Source organism: Megalobrama amblycephala, linkage group LG18, assembly GCF_018812025.1.
Source record: "Megalobrama amblycephala isolate DHTTF-2021 linkage group LG18, ASM1881202v1, whole genome shotgun sequence".
Lineage (NCBI taxonomy): Eukaryota > Metazoa > Chordata > Actinopteri > Cypriniformes > Xenocyprididae > Megalobrama > Megalobrama amblycephala.
In genome coordinates, this window is record NC_063061.1 from 13,583,083 (window position 1) to 13,604,962 (window position 21,880).

At 36.3% G+C, this 21,880-nt stretch overlaps 1 protein-coding gene across 6 annotated transcripts in view; it reads right to left on the reverse strand.

Annotated features, from left to right (window-relative positions):
• arhgap32b (Rho GTPase activating protein 32b) overlaps positions 1-21,880 on the reverse strand; it is a 119,282-nt gene that overhangs the window by 68,398 nt on the left and 29,004 nt on the right. For 5 of the 6 annotated variants that reach the window (XM_048167258.1, XM_048167257.1, XM_048167255.1 and 2 more), the window contains exon 2: positions 13,313-13,426. In XM_048167258.1, coding sequence (XP_048023215.1) covers positions 13,313-13,401 — 89 coding nt within the window. In that variant the 5' untranslated portion in view covers positions 13,402-13,426. Of the gene's footprint in view, positions 1-12,996; positions 13,111-13,312; positions 13,427-21,880 lie in introns of those variants that run through there. The other variant, XM_048167260.1, reaches the window with a different exon arrangement.

The window sequence follows — 21,880 nt, forward strand, 5'->3', positions numbered from 1 at the left end:
AGGTCTTTGTAGTGTACATACATGTCAGATCTCTCTCCTTCCCCCTCTTGCTGTCAGCTTCAAGCTCACATGAAAACAGATCCAGCACTTCGAAGGGGAATAGAGGAGGTTGGGTTATCCATATGTTGATGACCTCAAACTGTCATCCCCCATGTATTTCTGACACAGCAGAGTTTTCATCCATAATCACCAGGATGGAGGATGTCCAGAAAGCAACAGTGTGCTGCATTATGACACTTCTGCAAGGAATCTTCGCTGATCCAGGTGCAACCAACTGCAGTGCTTAATCAATAACATGAATAATCTAATTTGCTTCAACTACAATGTGCAGCGGCCACGGCCTATGTGTATTTTGGTTAGTGAATCACTCATGGAACAAGAGCGCTCAATGAGGCATGGCGTGATGGAGCAGGAGATTCCACAACGAACATGTGGAGATGTATTCTGGGGTGAGGTTAGAGAGATATGCTAAATGACAGGCACACGAAGAATCTGCATCTGCAGAACTTCGCAGTAAGCTCTAAAGATTTCTGCAGAATTGATCTTGCCATTCAAAAATAACTACAAATTCAGCACTCCAAGTGTGTTTATTATATTGTATAATATTTTAGCTAATCTGATTATTCTTTTAACAACAGATACAAGCATACTGTCAGGTACTGACAATTTGACAATACACAATTTTTCAGAGCTGCAAAAAAAAAAAAAAAAAGACTAAGGAGACATCGGCTCCTAAAATGAAATATTTAGGAGGTAAATGACTTCAGTTGACTAATTGCAGACCAGGGGTGCGTTTCTTGCAACTTCTTTAAATAAATCTGTTGATATCGAATTAATGCTAGATTTTGTTTGCTATAAATTACAGACATGGCATCTGAGGACCAGTTCTCATTTTTCTCAGTTATTTTGCTTTATTTCCACATTCAATCATAGGCTCGTTCTTATGTACTAGAGCATGTACGCATAAGCACACTCCAAAAACAGTGCTTAAAATCTCTTGACAAACTAAAATATGTAAATGACATTTGTATATATTTAAAATAAAAGATATACATCGTACTTCATGTCAGCTTGCTTATTTTGCTCAAGATAACGATTTAAGGCCACATTTAAAAAAACTAGAAACTATACTTCCAACGACAGCTGGAGAGCCGTCGTTCCGGCCACACAAGTTTGCGATGCAGTTTGCAAATGTTCGTGTGAACTATGGTTTCGGGAAACACCAAATCATTGAACTATGTTAGTAATGATGGAACTTGCAATGTTAGTTGGTTAACGCACCCCAGGTTGATAAAGGTGGTATTTGAAAAGTGCTTCCATTCATTAAGTAATAGATACCTAATGCTAAATTATAACCAATAAAGTCTTTCGTTTAATATTTGAATTTTTTCTAGAACGTCATTTTTTTTTTATAGCATTCATGAACAAAATGATTGTTCAGCGAGGTCAACTGTGAACTCGGCAAAGGTTGTGACCAATTCTGAACGACTCCTCCGAAGAGAAAAGACCTCAGAAGAACAGGCGAATCTCAACATAACACCGACTGTTACATAACAGTCGGGGTCATTAATATGTACGCCCCCAATATTTGCATATGCCAGTCCATGTTCAAGGAATTAGACAAGGCAGGCAGTATTAACGTCTGGATCTGTGCACAGCTGAATCAGACTAGGTAAGCAAGCAAGAACAATAGCGAAAAATGGCAGATGGAGCAATAATAACTGACATGATTCATGATATCATGATATTTTTAGTGATTCTACATTCTAAATGTTTCGTTAGCATGTTGCTAATGTACTGTTAAAGGTGGTTAAAGTTACCATAGTTTATTACTGTATTCACGGAGACAAGAGCCGTGGCCATTTTCATTTTTAAACACTTGAAGTCTGTTTAATTCATAAACAACTTCATTCTTTATTAGGGCTGTAACGATATGCGATATGAAACCGAAATCGCGATACGCAGGTCCACGAACCTGTATCGCGATGTGAGAAGGCAGAATCGCGACACACCCCTTCCAACTCCCAGAGTTATCCTTCCTGTCCAGATCCAATGCTACCACATTTTTAAATTACTATAAGTATTAGGGGTGTAACGATTTATCGTAGATGGTGTGTCTCAATCAGCTCTCTAGTTCAGTAAGTGTTTCGGGCACACATTGAATCTTGCAAGCAGGTTTAAACGTTTCTCGTGTCAGTCTCTTGCATGGTCGCGTGAGAAAAGTCGTGGCTTTCTTTCACCGCAGTGCACAGCAACAGCTGTGCTCACAGAAAAGCAAAAGACGCTTGCGATGCTTTGCTTTAAGTTAGGGGCCGTTCACATATTGCGTCTTTCCCGCGTGCAAGTCAGTTATTATTTTCAAATGTAGCCGGGCGGCAGGCGCGCTCATAATGGGATCAACGCGGTCGCGACGCGCATGCAATTCTCAACTTCTCAGAATGCCGCAAGCGCACCGCAGGTCGTGTGACAAGAATCAACCGATCAGCTATGGCCTTTCCATAACAAAACATCAAAAGCTCAGCCGAACAGCTGATCATAGCTGATCATAGCTGTTCATGGTGGTTTTTATATCTTATCTCCATCAATATATCTCGTAGTAAAACTAATGCAAGGGCTAGAAATCATTTATCCTTTGCAGAAACATCCTGATCCTCTTGGAGAGCTCAGTTCATGGTTGCATAGCAACGACCGACGCCACAGGAGCACAAGCGCTTTGGAAAGAAGAAGCGGTGCGGCCGCGCCTTCCACGCGTTTTTAGACGCGATATGTGAACGGCCCCTATTCATAATTCTAAGTTCATGTTAAATTTAACATTTTTTTTTTCAGTGACAGACAGCCCTATTCAACTGTTAATTTGAATACAGAAGGTTTTTATTAAAATTTTATATTTATTTATTTTATTGAAATGTGATCTTGTATGTACAACAAGGAAAATTATTGAAATTTGTTCATGTTTTTTTAATAAATCTTGTTTGAATTTCAGTTTCATTTTGTTCAAAATATCGTGATACGTATCGTATCGTGAACTCTGTATCGAGATACGTACCGTATCGTGACCTGAGCGTATCGTTACACCCCTATTCTTTATAAATCTCTCCAACATTGTGTAATGTTAGCTTTAGCCACGGAGCACAGCCTAAAACTCATTCAGAATCAAATGTAAACATCCAAATAAATACTATACTCGCATGATCCGACGCATGCATGCAGCATGCATGACGAACATTTTGTAAAGATCCATTTGAGGGTTATATTAGCTGTGTGAACTTTGTTTATGCACTGTTTTATAGTCGCGAGCTCAGGGGCGAGGAGCGCAAGGATTTAAAGGGGCCGCAGCCTGAATCGGCGCATATTTAATGATGCCCCAAAATCAGCAGTTAAAATTTTTTTTAAATAAAATCTATGGGGTATTTTGAGCTGAAACTTCATAGACACATTCAGGGGACACCTTAGACTTATATTACATCTTGTGAAAAAACATTCTAGGGCACCTTTAATGAAATATCTGATGAAAAATGTAATGCATTTTTATTTGTCATGAGTCCATCTAGGTCGCATTAAAAATGTTCAAATTACAAAACTCAATTCCCCAGATTTTATCTCAAAATCAGCATATTTTTTCAAGTTGTGATATTCAAATTGTGACAAACACTAATAAAAAAAAAATAATAATAATAATAAAAAAAAAGCCAGCAACAACTTTGAGTATGGTACCATTCTGGCTTGAATCTTGATTACATAATATAGTCTGAGTGCGGAATGATGTTTGTTAGGTCAAGACGGACCGTTTGCCATTGTGTTTTGTCACGATATCCGCATCGCATCCCAATGGAAGTCATTAACTCCTGGAGGCCACTGCAGTTCATACTGGGCCTTCATAAATCACAAAAGAACCTCTATTCAGAGTCAGCAAATCATTAATGCAATTATAGAAGAAAAAAGAGAGGGCAAAATAAATGAGAAAAGATCATGCATCAGAGCTCCTCTTCTGAAGATCCTGCCTGAGCGAACACCAGAGACTTCAAAATGTTAAAGCAGGTCTCGCACTGTCTGCTTCACAGACCCCCGTAAGGCAGTGGTTCCCAAACTTTTTAAAGTGGCGTACCTCCTAAGGCATCCCCTCTCTTAGACTGCAGTCCCAAATTTTCTATTAAGGGGTAAATATTTGCCCCCTTAAATTGATTTTCAGGTGCATTTTTTTTTCTAACCCTATTAAATGTATGGTGTCATGTTTTATGTCAAATTCTTAAAAATCCATTAATTTAATTCTTCATATAATAAATGAAGCAATAAATTGAACTAAATCAATAATTTCAATCAAATCAAAATCATTATCAACAAAAGCCATCTTTGCACTGCATGCATGCAATTACAATGGCATAAATAACGTTATGAGATGATTTATATTAAAAAAATGTTCAATAGAGAAATATGAAATGATATGAAATAAAAAATGAAGTGATACTTTTAATTTGTAAACTAAAACCGCTAGTAGGTGGCAGCAAGTCACTATCTTAATGAGGGAGTCATTGAGTCATTGTAACGAAGTAATGAAGCAAGTGGCTGTATTTATGAATGAGTATTTTAATTATTGACTCTCCCAATTTGTTCAAAGCAGCAGATTCGTTCACTAACAAAACATTGCTGTGTGTTGCTTGGAGATGCACAACAGTTCTACTGTGGCTTCCGTTGGAACTATCATTTCATTGCATAGTAGAGCAAACAATGTTGACAAAACTGTTTAAAACGTACGTCACTTAATATTACATTTTTGTTTGTTGAACTCTTTAATAAAATAAAATCAGTAACATTTGCAATCGTGTGGATATTTTGGAAAAATTGCCTATTTTTGCCCGTATAATTTATTAACATTAAAAACAAGAACTCACAAAGGGTATGTTTCTGCATTGAATAGAGTTTGAGTCTTAAATCGATCCCTATGCAAAGTTTGTCTATATTTGTTCTTCATGCTAGTAAGTGCTAAAACCCCACTTTAACATTGTCAAGAACGGCAGTAATGTAGTGTACTTTGACAAGTCAGCATCACAGTCATGCTACTTGTGTGGATGTAGTCAGTTTTGACAGCAAAAGATCAGGTCATTTGACTGGATGTCATGTATTTGACCTTTAACAACACTACCATTTCCCTGTTTGTTCACTAGATGCAGCATTTCTCCTGTTAGAAATTCAGGCTCTGTTTTAATGTCATTTTAAGGTGGGGTAGAATTAAATGATCGGCAAAACTCAGCATTTCTGTCACCTCACATACCCTAGTTTAAGAACCACTGCCCCAAGGCAACTTCCTCTAAAACAAATTACTGTAAACCATTTTCATTAGTTAGCTTGTTCTCTAGTGTAACTCTAGTGGCAGAGTGTCAGTGAAGTAATGCAAGTCAAACCAGCCCACACAGAGTAACACTTTCCTATTAAACTCACTAAAACGAAGAAGGTTTTTAAAGGGTCATGAGACTCCAAAACACATTTTTTGATATGTGAACAGATATGTACAGGCTGCACATCTCTAAAAACACTCATCAATTTAATCAAGGAAATTGGTTATTTTTGCTTTTTTTCTGAGCAATTCCGTTCTTCCGGGTTGAAAAACAAAGTCGAAGCAATGTCACGGAATCTGATGTAGAAGCGTCTATCCGCAGTGTGTGATTGGCTGCTGGGACTGGAGAGCCACGAATCTATGACATCCGGTTCTGAGCTCTTCTTTGAATTTATTCATGAGAATGAACTCTTTTAACCCAATCACTGTGCTGTATTACGCATGAGATCGCAATGGAGATGAAAGATCATTTAATACGGACTGGAGTAAGAGTGTTTCAAGTTTTTAATGGAGATATTTCACAAATTTAGTGCTCTAAACAAGAACAAGAGCCATACATCTGGTCATGAATGAGATGACATGAGGAATTATTCTGATACACAAGACAACGAAGTAGACTGAAAATTCAAAGAAAACTGGACAAAAAAAAAAAAAAAACTATTCTTTTGTGTTAAACTGATATGTGTCATTTGTTCAGAGATTGTAGTGCTTGTAAATGCACTGAAAATATTATTAGACCTTTTAAAAATTCTTCACGTTTTTCCCTCGTTCTTTGGAGTTTGTTGTCATATAGGGTTATACTTTTAAAATGCATCAAGGTGCCCTCAACTCTTATTTTGTGGGAGGGGGTTGCTCCATGATCATATTTTAATATTCATTTGTCTGTACAATGAGCGTGTTGCAGGTCTGTTTTATTGGTTGTCTCATCTCCTTTTCCCACCCTCTACTCTCCCATTTTTCCACAGCTTTTCCCATTTCTCAAGACTTTTCCAACTTAGAGGTGACCAGACTAAAATGGGGACACTTAAACGTGAAAGGCTATTGGCACTGGGGAAAAAAAAAGAAAAAAAAAAAAAAAAGACACAAACCACATATTTCTGTAACTCGATTTTGGAGAAATTAAATGATGGTCCACCGGTGGGCTGGTGCATCACAATCAGTAAATAAATCTCCACACAGTGCTACCGTCAGACCACTTTATGGCATTGTTTTTTGGTGATTTTGGAAAAGAGATAAAGTTCACTTACAATTCTAGTCTTGTTTTATATGAATAACAGGTTTGTGACAACATGAGAATGATTAATAATGACAAAATGTTCATTTTTGAGAGAAGTGCTGCTTTACAAGCAGTGCTCTGTTTCAAGCAGGGGCAAGTCCTTCAGGAATGCTTCGTCACTGTGAGGATGAACAAATGGTCAACTGACAGAAAAATGCTGATAGAAATGCACTCTGTTCCTGAAATATTGCATGCTGATAGAGAGCTCATCCCCGTTTTCTCAGTATTACCCGATCACTGACACAAGGAGATTCTGTTTTATTTTAGATTAGTTTATTTTAATGAACACAGAAAGCAAATCTGTGTGGCTTGTCTAACGGGACACTCAATAAATCAATCAATCACTTTTTCTGTGCCACTATTAATCTACAGTACCACATCAAAAGAAATTATATTTTACCCAAGTTGTGAATTTGCAGTCTGAACTGAATGCGATTTATATATAAAAATAAATAAATAAAAATTCACAGACAGTAACAGAGTAATATAGAGAGACAACATGTCTTTGTATTGCATTGTCTTCACTGGCTGTAAGCAAAGCAAACATGCAGTACTACCATTGCAGTGTTGGGTAAGTTACTCAAAAAAAAAAAGTAATCCACTACAAATTACTACATTAAAATTGTAATTTGATTACATTACTGATTACTGCATGTAAAAAGTCAATCAGACTATTAATTACTTTACATTCAAGTTAATTTGAAAACCTATAAATCCTACAAAAATACACCACAAACTGAAACTCATAGTTCTTTCCGTAATTTAATATTGAATGAAAAAAATATTACAGAAGTATGAAAACAGCATCTTGACATAAAAATATTCGTTAATCATCCGTAGGTAGCCTATTCATTCTAATGTAATCATAACGGTCACCTGAGGGCTCTCAACGACCACATCATCTGTGAGCGTGAGATTCTATCAAACTAAAAATTACTTTATTAAAACTAATAAACATGTAACATGTAGCATGTAACATGTAGGATAAAAGTAGTTTTATCACATGTTGAGCGGTTTCTGTGACAGCTCCAGCTCTCCGACGCACAGTTATACGTCAGCGTCCGAATTCACTCACTTCATTTCATTCAGTCTTTGCAGATATAGTGCACTGAAATGACATATACTATATAGGGATTAGTGAATCAGTGAACGAGTGAGCGGTTTCGGACATTTACCCAAATATACCCAAATCTGCTAACGACCCATGGGTTATCGGTTTAAATCAGTTTAACAAATTACTCACTGATTGACTTGCAGTTGCAGTTATGTAGTACTAATTCAAGTACTGTTCAATTACAACCATTTGATTTCCGGCGATGCAGAAAACGCAGACGGAATAGCGGAATCCAGTCATAAAAAAAAACGGAATTTACTGTATAACGTGGAATGTCATGGAATGTCAAATTATTGATGAATAAATAAAAAGTAGGTCAGCACACTTAAATCAAATTGCGATATAGACTAGTGTCTGTGAATATTAAACCACAAAAAGACTATTTAAATATGAATCCTGCGTGTCTCTGTGTGAATGAATGGCAGAAATGCGCGATTTCATTTAACACACAGTGAAACACACGTTTTCACTCTTTGCCGCCTCACTATGAGGACATGAATGCAAGCACTTCATCTCCAGAACCACTCTGTGTCTCACTTCAGGAGCATTTAGTTTAATTTGAGAAAAACTATTGTCATATCATAAACACGCAGAAACTCAAAAGGTTATCACAGCAACCCATCAAAATAAAAGTTTGGTTTAATTTAAATAAATTGTGACAGAAATATATTACTGTTGTACTGTAGAATTTAGCTGTCTCAATGCAAAAATAATAACACTAATAATAATAATAATAATAATAATAATAATAATAATAAATTATTATCAAAACTTTAAGGAATAACATTTTTTTTCCATGTTTTAATTTTTACAGTAAAGCTCTGTTGTGTAGCAATTTGTTTGACAAAAAAGTTTGTTTAATGTCATATGATTAAAAAGATAAATTAAATTAAATTAATGTTTTATGCCTTCAAATGATTGCCAGAAAAATTAAAATACACACAGAATTTCTAAAAAAATAAGTTTTTAAAAAGTTAATACATTTTGTTGTTTTTATGAATTCAATTAATTTGTCATTCTTTTTGATTATTAAAATATTCATTTGATAATTAAAATTTAATTCCATTTTAATGGTTTAATTAAATTTAATTAAACCATTAAAGGTCCCGTTTTTAGTGGTTTTTTGAAGCTTTGATTGTGTTTATAGTGTGCAATATAACATGTGTTCATGTTTCGCGTGTAAAAAAAACCCAGTATTTTTCACATAATTTACTTATCTGTATACCGCTGTTTCCACTGTCATAAAAACGGGCTGATGACTTCCTTGTTCTATGAAGTCCCTCCTTCAGAAATGCGTAACGAGTTCTGATTGTGCCAGCGCTTCCTGTGTTGTGATTCGACAGCAGCTTAGCGCACCTTGACCGGAAAGGTCACGCCTCTTACCATAACGTGGAGATGCATGCGCTCAGTGTCATTGTAAACATGTGCTGCACATAGTTTTACATGTGGATTATAATTTTTGGGAACAGAGTTAAACATAAATTGTAACCATTGATCTCCAAGTACAGCGTCCCCGGGAAGGCCAAACAAAGGTGATTGGACTGCGGGATGAAAATAACAGCGTTTCGACAACACACTCTACAAACGCAACTCTTGCTCTTCTCCGTGGGAGCGCAACAAGACCACGCCCCCTTTTTTGTGTATTCCTGTGGGCGGAGGTTAGTCAAAAAACTGTTTTAGTGACGTCATTAAAGGAGGAAGTAGAGGGATGTAGTCCAAACTGGCCGTTCGATGTAGGCGACTTCTGTTAAATAAAATATCTCGCTTGGCATTGAACTTTGAGCTTTAAAATTTTACAGATTTTATTTATACTCTAACAACAACATTACACACTAACTAAAGTTTGAAACATGGGATCACGAAGAACGGGACCTTTAAAATGGAATCCTAAAATCTTAAAACAGAAAACAGAATTTGGTAAAAAAAAAAATGCATAAAACGGAATTAAAAAAAAAAAAACATTTCATGGAGCCCTAAAAAAAAAAAAAATTGTAATTTTTGTTAAACTTTTAATAAATTGTTGTTAAATTGTACAAGTTTCATGATTTCAATTAATTTGACACACTTTTTGATTACTAAAATTTAATTTAACTATTAAAATGGAGTCAAAAAAAAAAAAAAAAAAAAAAATTAAATGGAAAAAAAAAAAAAGGAATCCAGAAAAAATTAAAACGGAAAAAAAAAAAAAAAAAAGGGGCCCTATACTCCAGTAGTATGCGTCAGGGTTTTTCCTGCATAAAAAAAATTACGAGGCGGCCGCCTCTGTCAAATTTCATGCCGCCTCCGGCTGCCAAGTGTTGACAAAACTCAGACAGGCAGTCACACGCTCAGATACCCTTTTACCGCGGTTCCGTTGTGGCTTCCCGGCCTGTGTCCATTCTCGAACCGTTCCGCCCATCCCCACTGCAGAAAATGGGGTTCCGTGCTGAAAAGATCACTTTCACTCCGGCCCTATAACTTGCTGGCCTCGAACGGTGCCGCTCAAGGACATTTTGCAAGAGCACACAAAAGTGATGCGCGGAACGTGGTTATATCCGCATCAGGTAATCCGCCGCGTTGGGCCGGCCAAGTAATACAAAATAACATTCCAAGTAATTGCGGGTGAGTCGCAGGTGGATGAGAGATAAATCATTAATGTGTTGATTTTAATAAAGAGACATAACTCGCATTTGGTAAACACACGGTATGCGCATCACTCTTTTACTTTCTTTTTCAACAACAACATTTCTATTCAGGGAAAACCATTTAAGGAAAGCATATGCCTAGAGCACCTTCTAGTAGTCATTATATAAAACAAAACCCCCCACCATAAGAATTGCTTAACTTAAGCTTGTGTATATTTTTAGTTAAAGCTGTTAACAGAAATTATTCTGATAAGAGTGTTTTTTCAACAATGATGTAATGAAACATTGACAATTTTAGTTTAAAGGGAGTAAAACCTGTGTTTATAGACTATTAAGGAAATGTAATTTTGTCAAAGAAGAACTTTTATTTTAGATATTTATTTAAAATCAGCTTACTTAAAGGTGCTAAAGAGGATCTTTTCGTCGACTGAGAAACCAAAGACTGTTACTGAGTTTTTGAAATGAGTGCATGCGTAAGAATTTCGAGGGAACGCCTCCCAAAACTTGTGCACGAGTATTGGAACATGAGTGTTTACCACCGGCATTCGCTGTGTCGTGTTAGTGCATTCATTATGTCGGACTCACCACAGGTAACTCATAATCTGCAGTTGTTACTCCTGTCTCCTGACAAAAACATTGCATGCGGCGCCTGTGGAGTGTGGAAAGTTACTGGAGCGCGCAGCCGCGCTCGTTTCTCACAAGGAACGTCATGGCAGTGATTGACAAGCTAGAGGGCCAATCCGCGCACGTCTCTCACAAGGAATGTCATGGCAGTGATTGACAAGCCAAAGGGCCAATCGTTTACGCAATGATCGCGTAAATGATTGGCTGATGTTTTTAAGGCCCTACCTCGTGCACAGATGATGTATATTAATATTATTCCTTTCAGTGCACCTAATAAATAGTCTTTTATCAGTTAGTAAAGACAGTTTCAAGTAATATTGCAAAACTGTATAAAACAAAACATCCTCTTTAGCACCTTTAAGTGTCATATGTTATTATAACATCATGCTTAATACCAAGAATTTGAATAATTATTTTGTGATGATCAAGTGCAGATATCTAAATCAGAATATAATAGGTTTGGGAAGTTGGCAGGTGGATGATTTATTTTTAACAGTGGATTTAGGTGATGTTAGAGCTGATCCGCACATCTGTATTTAGAAATTAATGTTAAGCAAGGGTAACTGTACAAATAATTTTTTATTGTTAGGTTATAACAACTAATGCATTAACTAATGTTAGAATTCTACAATCTTATTGAGCAGTGTTAACTAACAACCAATAAATGGCTAGTCCCATTTATGAAGGCTAAAATAAAAATAATGCATAAGTTACAACTACACGATTAACTGCTTATCAGTATCAATCTCTCACAAATAGCATTTGCACGAGAGAAAAAAAAAAAAGAAGATATACTTTAAAAGTCAAACTTAACCTGCAATCACTTCAGCAGTAAGGTGCTGAGTTGGGTGAAAATGAGCCTTACATGGAAACAGTGATCAAATGATTAAGGATTAAGGTAGTGGTTTAAAAATCCAAGTAGACCAAGATCACAAACCCATTTTATCATTTTAGTGCCCTTGAGTGAGGCACTAAACCTCCAAGTTGCCTAGGGCAGAGTGGCCCTGCAATCAGAGCACAGTAAGCCGCTTTGGATAATAACAGTCTCTTAAATGGCAAGTAAATAGCCACGTGACCAACTACTTCTACTTCAGAGATCTCACACAGCAACCTAGACGCCATCGATTAGAAAGGTAACAAAGTTTAGTCATCAAAATTAACTACTGCATACTCTTTGCAGACGGTTCTGCACTTTAAAAAGGAAAACTACTTGCCAAGCTGGAGGCTATTCAATGTCAGTGTCCTACTCTAGAGGCTGCTTATTTAAGATACGCATGCAGTGCAGCAGCAGGACAGCATACTGAAGGATTGCAGTGCTCTAGACCATCAGAGTACCAGGGACTGTGAAAGCAAAGCCTCAGCACAGCTTAAGCATCTCCCCTAGTGACTATGAATCATAAGCATGGGTGTGTATGAAAATGACCATTAAATCTGGAACGCTTTCCACAACAGCCGAGAGAACACGCTGCCTCCCCTTGTCCTTTACCTTGCCTTCTTTCGCTGATGTTGTGCTAATATTTAATATATGCTAAGCTGTGGCTGCCATGGCAACCCTTGGCATACCAGATTTGGACTGAGTTCAAGTGAGGCTGAGGTCTAAAATGGCTGGACAATAATCCTCAAAACTCAGGACAATCGCAGCAGAGCCCAAAACCATTGGCGGGAAGGTGATAGGAGAAGGATTTAGGGCAGAATTTCAGAGAGGAAGCATGCAAGCTCTCGTGAGTGCTGCAGATCATGTGACTTGCGCTCAGAGCACAGCTGTGAGAGTGGGTGGGTGGGAGTGTACTGGCGTTGCAAAGCTTTTTATTGGCTGCCACAGCTTTACTACTCAGCATCGTGGATTTTCATACAGTTATCTGACTGCAAAATTTGGGCTTTGATGACGGCATGAGACGAATGACATTATTCCGAAGTAATTAACGACCTCGTTTTGGGTATTTATCAGTTATAGCAGCTTGGTGATGTGGCTATTCATTTAATATGTTGGATATATGAGCGCAAGTCCCTAAAATCTTTAGCTTACGTTGTTTCTGCTGCATCTGCGCGTACCTCCTAGAGCTCGCACTTCTGACATTTCTCCTCGAGCCCCTGGGGAGGAATAGGATGTACGTGCCCAAGCCTTCGCTGCGCACACACGCTGCACACAGAAATAACCTCTACAGTTATGAATGAAACAGCAGGGAAGCAAAGGGCATGCTGAGGCAGGGACGCAAACACTCACACAGGAGCAAGAACGCAACGCACACGTTGAAATGAACAGGAACCTTAAACGAGTAAAATAACCTAGGTGAGATAGAAGACCCTGTGGAGGTCTGATGAGGAAAGACAGTAAGTCTTACCTGTCAGAGATGTCATGACTTCCTGTGGCTCCGAGCAGTCCAAGAGCTGCACTTCCCACCACTGCAGCAGCCCCACTGCCAGCCTCCATGATACTGACTCACTGCAGGAGTAGCCTGCCAGAGAGAGAGAGAGAGAGAGAGAAGAGAGAGAGGCAGGGAGGGAGAGAATGAGAGCAAGGGAGAGAGAATAAAAAAAAAAAAAAAAAATGTAGAGTCAGTACAGAGTTAAAAATGAGAGACGAAACAACGTAGACAGGGCAAATGTGAGTGTAAAACAAGCAGAGGAGAGAAGACGACACAGTGAGATTGTGTGTCTCTGGAAGATAGCAGAAACCTAGACAAATCTCTGATATTCATACTCTATTGGATACCTTCAGGATGATGCTTAGACTTTAGGAAAATGATATTCATCTGCTTTCAAATGGTTATATTGCACTCATTCACCTTGATCTGACAAGCAGATTAACAAGGTTGTTATGTGGCATTTTGAGATTATCATATGATCCGATACATGTATGCCTGATAGCTTTTTTGTTGTAGAGAAAAACGTTTAAGTATTGTAAAGTTATGTTTACAACAGTCCTTATTTTATTCATAAATTGAAAATACCCATTATAAAAACCCATAGGGAAATCGAGGGAACCAGTGGCGAATTAGTCTTCCAGGTTTTGACATCATTCCTGCAACACTCTATGGAGAGGCCAACTGAAGGAAGCACAAGTGTAATCTCTTAAAAAAAAAAAAAAAAAAAAAAAAAATATATATATATATATATATATATATATATATATATATATATATATATATATATATATATATATATATATATATATATATATATATATATATATATAATACAGTTTATTTATTTCAAACAAAGCATCATTCAAAAATCCTTTTTTTCTTTTTTTTTCCCCCCCAGCACAATGCGTCTAGAACTCTCCAGTTTGTAGTTTTTACTCAATTTTTTCTAGGCCATCCTAAATCTCTAAATATTGGTATCAGCAGTTGAAGATCCCCATAACAGTGGTTCAATAAATCAATAAAACCATCCAGTGTAAGATAGTCTAATGTGCCCTTTCCTTGTGCAAATACTTAGTGGAGGTTATTAAATCTTGTTAATAGTACCATTAAAGTTGCCACCCAAACAGACACAAAGCTAATGTGTCACACAGAAAAACTCCCACCCCAAAGCTCTGTGTGGATTTAATTGCAGAGACAGGAGATAAATGACAAGCTGAACAAGAGAACATTCCTCATCCATTTAAAACAACAAACCCCTAAACCCACACAGCCATCCTCCTTTAGTAGCCATCAACCACCACCATGCAGCTTTCTTTGTGTCCTTTGAAGCAGACAAGGGGAACTTTATAAAAGACTGGCAGGCAGAAAAATTGCAGGAAGCACCGTACACCCACGCACACTCAAAAAGCAGCATCATGTCAATGAGAGGGATGGGCTGTTATGAGAGTTTGGCGCTGGTAGAGAAGAACTTTTGGAAAGTTTCCCTTGTAAACGACTCTTTCAACGATTTCCGTGTTGAGCAACTGGTTGCTGCGACTGCTTAGACAAACTTTATCATACAAGAGAGTGAAATAATTATGACATTAAATCATTAAGGATGCAAGTCCTTGATTGCAATTTAACCATGGTGTTCAATCAGAAAAATACTGGAAGTGGTGCATTCCATAGACGAGAATCCACAAACACGAACTGTTTTCTAAGGCTGCACGTGCTGCACGATATATTAAAACCATTTAAAAATCATAATATAGCAATGTGTTAATGTGAAATCACGAAGGCTGCAATTCAATTAAATATATGTTGATTTTGGCGTGATTTGTTTTTCATGGCGATTTCAAAATAAAAGTTTAAACCCTCGCTCTGAGTTTGCACGTTTTGATCAAGTGGCAACCTCCCCCAGTCTCTCGTGAAGCCAATATGGAAGTGACTTAAACTGCGATTCATCGACTGGCCGCTATGGACAGGCTCCAAAAGAGAGCAGAATCTCATTGAGTCCCATGTTAAATTGGCCAAGTTTACAGCAGAAAAAAACATGTTTACAAGTTGGTTCAAATTGTGGTTTTGGTCTATACTGATAATGTTGCCCTTCATGACAACTCTGAGGGGGGTGAATTTTTTTCTAACTCATTCTTTTAAATTATATCAAGCCTTAAAAATCTGTATAATTAAGGGCGTGGTCACTTGAGTGACAGGTAGATTGCGCTGCTGTCTGTGAGCCGTCATTTTACCTCAGCTAATTCCAGCCGCTGAATTTGGCATCTCAGCCGTATTTGTGGTCGATTATTTTATACAATTATAAAATATGGCTTGCTGCATAATATTCGAGACTGATGTGTGTCTGTGTAGATGTGCATGCATGCGGAAAAAACAGAACAGTTGTTGGATCGTGGCATTGGATCGTGTTTGTGAGATTTACTACAATGACAATACCAGGAGGATATACAACTCTGACAGCACTGCTTGGATATTATAACTAATACTGCTGCACTATTTTGAAAAAATATACTTTGGACACGGGTTCATTTGTTTGTTAGATAGGATCGTATACCCTTTTAACAACATAAACGCTGCTCAGATTGCATCCTTTCTTGAAGAACGATGACAGAGAGCAGATCATTCAGAAGAAATGTTATGCAAACAATGGATAATATATCAATATTTCATGGACAAAAAGTACTGTTTTTTGTTTTGCAATGGACATTTATATTTTACCCAAGTGCCACAGATTGGATTCATCTCACGATCTCTATTATAAAGGTATGAAGTCCCATTTTGATTTCCCGTGTTGTTATCTGCACACCCAACACAAATTACTGGTGTTGGAGCATCTATATCTTAAAAAAAACACCGTAGATTGACAGTAAACCTTTAGAACTTTCTGATGATAAAACTTATCTTCATTAATAATTTAGATAGTATCTAAGATAGATAGCTCCTTTGCTGCTAACATGGTCACGTCGAGCTAGGCGGGCGTGGTTTCAGCAACCAGTCACATCAGCTCAAACCACCTCCCCGCCTCTTTGCCCATTTTCAGTTATCCGGGAGTGACGTGCGGTGACGCGCAGCTAAGATGGCGCGCACACACACACACATACATATATATATATATATATATACACACACATATACACATACATATACACATACACATACACATACACATACATATTATATATACATACATATATACACACACACACATACATACATACATATATATGTATGTATATATATATATATATATATATATATATATATATATATATATATATATATATATATATATATATATATATATATATATATATATATATATATATATATATATATATATATATATATATATATATATATATATATATATATATATATATATATATATATATATATATATATATATATATATATATATATATATATATATATATATATATATATATATATATATATATATATATATATATATATATATATATATATATATATATATATATATATATATATATATATATATATATATATATATATATATATATATACACACACACATATATACATACACACACTGAATGCGCTGCTCCTCTCAGCCACTCACTGAACAGCAGACGCAGAGAGAGATGCACCTGTGGCAGGAAAGCAAGATCTTGCACTCGTGAGGCAGTACCAGTGGGTCTCGGAAGCTAGATCAGGTTAACAATTATATTCGTCACAACACGCTTTCCTGGAAAAAAGTCGCAAAAGGGGTCTGAAAAGTTGGCAACACCGATGCAGCCTTATGTCTCGAGGTCCCAGCACGTCGCTGTCCAAAACGGCATTACGACAATTTAGCACCGGCCGGAGGCAATTACCAAACTGGTTCCGTGTGCGTATCACACAAATGCACATATTTTACGACAGCAAATCAGAGTTATAAATTATAAAGGCTATATTCAATATAAACTGGTAGTATTATTTTTCTTCAAAACTATCTAAAAAAAAATTAATGCCTGTAGGAATAAAATTTAATGCTTTTTAATGCCATTTAAGGCCTTGATTTTCACAAAATCTATTTAATGACTTTTAATGCTTTTTAATGCCCCGCGGATACCGTTATATGTATTTTAAATCATTTTAAAGGCCATTGCTCGAGTCTATTTTTATTACCACAAAAAAAAATATCTGATTACTCAATCAAAATAATAGACCAATTACTCGATTACTAAAATAATCGTTAGTGACAACCCTACATTAGTTAAAACATTTCAAAATGCACCTGCATTGTTTTGCATTTTGTGACTTGTAGTCAAATAAAATACTTTTTTCCAGTCATATATTTTGTCAATGAAGATTTCTTAAATTGTGTTAAAATATCATCTCATCTTATGAACCCAATATCGTGTATCGTCTACATGCCAGGAGAAATCGGGATATGGGGCAAAAATCTAGCTGTGTCGATCAGTTTATGGTTAAGCCGTTTATGACTTTAGTCTGATAAAGGAAAACGGGTTAATGCGTTTATATGACCATATGCATTGTAGGCTTATTAAGCATAAACGGGGTAAAAACGTACATAAATGCGCTCAGTGTCTTTTGTGCAGCAGCAGTATGTTAGGCAGTCATCCTCATTTCTAGTGTTTGTGAGCTCAGTGAAAGACCTTATCCCTGTCTCCCACCATTCAGCAATCGGGAATAACTCCTGACATTTACACTGCATCACAACAATTCAGTGTTTTATAAGATTCAAATTACTGTACGGTCATCTAATTCAACTGCAGGAGAAACCAGAAAAAAAAAAAAAAAAAAAAAACACATTTCAACACTTGGCTGAAGCTTGTCATTGACAAATGAATGGCTCTCCGGTCAGTGTTCTCCAAACAATCACAACACTGTTTACTCAAAGCATTTCAATAAGTAAAATAAGCAGACAAATGTATACCATTTTGTTGTTGGAATAGGTCAAGACCATGAGAGGCTAATGTTTTGATTTCAAATTGAAAATTGAGCTTACATACTAATTTATCTGCATCACTTCATTTTCAGGCTATAGTTGAAGTTTTGCAAAGGCAAAAGGAGGACAAGTACATTTTTAAACCTAACTGTTCCAGACCTCCAGAGCCCAATAATGGAACATCAGCTTCATGAAGATATGGTTGAAATATGATCTCATTGACAGGCAGACAATCTGTCTGGTGTAAGACATGGTGGCCTGCACTAATTTGAAAAAGATGAGATTTGTTTACATGGCATTACATCAGAGGGCAAAACCCAACCTCTGCAGAGCATTACCTCAACAAATGTAACACGAGGTCTGCTAGAGAATCTATTCAAAATATCCAAAGGGATACACAGCAGTTTAAAACTAGGAATCATGTTTCTCCCCCATTTCTCACAGCTGTCAGGCAACATCTCAATAATACAAGATTCATATCTTCATATTGTCTGCTGCTGGCAATAGTGTGCATTATTTCTAAGTGAAAATAATGTATAAGCATGAAAAAAAAAAAGAATGGACCATGTACTCCAAGGTGAACATCTGTGAAATCTTTACTTGAGTAACAAAATTGTGTAAAATATGTCTTTTTCCGGAGATTATTACTTGAGTTTATTTTTTTGTTTTAAATCATAAACCTCACTAAATTCTGTTAGAATTAAGCTTAAAACAAGAAAAAAAAATAAGACATTCTCTAAAAGCAAGTCTCAAATTAACTGTATATTCAAAGTTGTAGAAGATATCTTCTTTTAAGCATGTTTAGATTTTTTTTTTTTTTTTTTTTTTGCAGTGTAGCAATTCTGCATGTCTCTTCATCCCAAGATATGAGCACTTGCTTTGCTTCTTTACACAGACATTAGACACAGGAGAAGCTGACAAGCAAACTTGGTCTTGGAAAATATGGTAATTACTGGAGGTTGTGTTTAAGAGAAGAGCACCTCTATAAATCCAGAGAAGAAACCAGAGATAAGAGTAAACAGCATCCACCCGGTAAGTCCATGAGCAAAACACTGCCAGAGCTCTGATGAAGCCCTGCCTCATTCAATTATATGCCAGGAATACTGCAGCTTTGAACGGATTTACACAGGATTTGTATAGTCAGATCTTACATCTGAGAATGAGAGAAAAATAAAAATAATAAAAATCTATATTATATCTAGGTTATTTTGAGCATCGCTGACACTGTGAAAAATGACTGTGCTGTAGGTTAGCTGCTACAGTGTTTATCAGATGAATGTACAATTAAGACAAATAGTTCAGTTCAGACTTCCCATCTCCAACCACCATACCATGACCACTCAGCCAACCCCAAAAAGGCATATTTTCAAGCCTAAAATTTGAGGAAATGTGTACAATATATCATGTAGCAGATACAGTGTGATGCCTTTTGGAAATAGTGCTATAATATCACTTTCTGTGAGAGGTGACTCAGCATGTCTTTCCCCTTTCATTTGGAGTTCGCGGAACTTCTAAAAGCCCTGCCAGATTCAATACAGTGACCTGCCAACTTCGCAAAGAGGAAATATGTGCAGTCACTTTATTAAAAAAAAAAAAAAAAAAAAAAAAAAAAAATTAGGTAAACAGCATCATCAAGGCAAGACATGTCAATGTGTTTTGATCTACAAGGTTATTTATCATGCTACTGTCAGTTTAGCCTGGAAATTTTAGACCCAAAACCTGTGTGAGAATAATTAGCATGCTTTGAAATGCTTTGCTGCCCATCCCGTGGGTATTGCTATTAGATGGTTGTTCATGCTTAATTAGACAGAGAAAACAAAGGGACAGTTTGTACTGTCAACCAACCTGAACTTACTATATTTAGAAATCATCACCCCCAACCCACACACACACACTCAAAGCACCACAAATCCAAACGACTAATGAGGAATCTTAGCAGTCTGTAATTTTTTGTGTGTTCAAAATTTATTTCATGAATCCATTTTCCAAACCATGTTTTGTCTTAATCTGAATCACTATGGTACACTTATAAGAAGTGTTTCTATTCTTACTAATTTAGACCAGACCTGTCGGCACCGCTGCAGAGTAGCCCTATTTGGACGGGATTACTTTTTACAAGGGTAAATTGAGTAATGTAATTTTAGCACAGGACGTCTATAATATAAATGGCCAATTCACATGGGATAAGAAATCTCAGTAAAACTTCCAAAAGTGGGAGGGGAAACTTGATTTACGCTCTGCCGTCACCTCCCTGTCGTCATGTGCATATTATGTTATAACCTATACACACACATATATAGCAGTCTGTATATTATATATATATATATATATATATATATATATATATATATATATATATATATATATATATATATATATATATGTGTGTGTTTAAAATATACTTGCGGTGGTAGCCGGGCGAAAAATTATACTACATGTGACAAACAAATAATGTGTGATTTTTAACAGTATTTTTATTAATTGAAATTAATTTTAATTACATAGCATATTACATTTAATTACATACTAATATTATGCATTATTATGCATTGTAAATTATGCAAAATTACAGCATTTAAATGGTTCACCTTTTCCTATGTTCTCCTTGCTGTCATATAGTGTCTCTCTCAGTGAATGGGACACAGATTTTACTAGTAAAATTTATAAAATGAATAATATATGTGTCAAATAATGTTCTTAGTCTTTTCTTCCTGTGGCAGAGACTACAATAATTTACTATGAATTAAATGGAAATCAAATTAAATACAATTTATTGTGTAACCAAAATACCATTAATGCCCAAAAGAAAAAGAAAAAACTTAGTGTGTGACTTTTAATTATAAACAAGCCCGAAATACACAGGTACTCTTATTTTGAAATGTCTGTACTATTGCAAGCTGATCCTTCAGATTCTTACAATCGTCTAAAACATTTTATATAAAGGCCATGAAGTAGACTTTGTAATAATTCATCAACTTGAGTTCATTCGTAATCGCTTGGCATAAATCTGCACTTTTCTGTGATTGAGAATCACTTTGAAGCAGACTGAAGCGCTATTGCGCGAGCTTGTAGAACGCGCAACAGCGCCGCCTAGTGACTTTGCAAAATGCAGCGCCTGTGGGAATGTCAGCGGGAGTAAACAGTTCTGACGCACACGTAACGAGCAGGTACGAAACGACTAGTTTATCGATCGAGGATGGTTTCATTATCTTGCGCAGATATAAAAGTATAAGAGGATAAAAATATTAAAAGAAAAAATGTGTCTCCAAATATATTTGGGCGGCCGTTATTATACATGGGCAGCCCGCCCAAGTAAAGTCTATGTGTGGGAAGCACTGTATATATATATATATATATATATATATATATATATATATATATATATATATATATATATATATATATATAAAAGGGATAATTCACCCAAAAATGAAAATTTGATGTTTATCTGCTTACACCAAGGGCATCCAAGATGTAGGTGACTTTGTTTCTTCAGTAAAAAGCGCGTTCTGATTACAGAAGTGATCTCTTGCACTTTGCTTCAATGAGTGCGAGACATCGCTTCCATTGTCAGAGCGCGTTCAGACCTCACTAACCGGATGTGGAGGGCAGTTGGA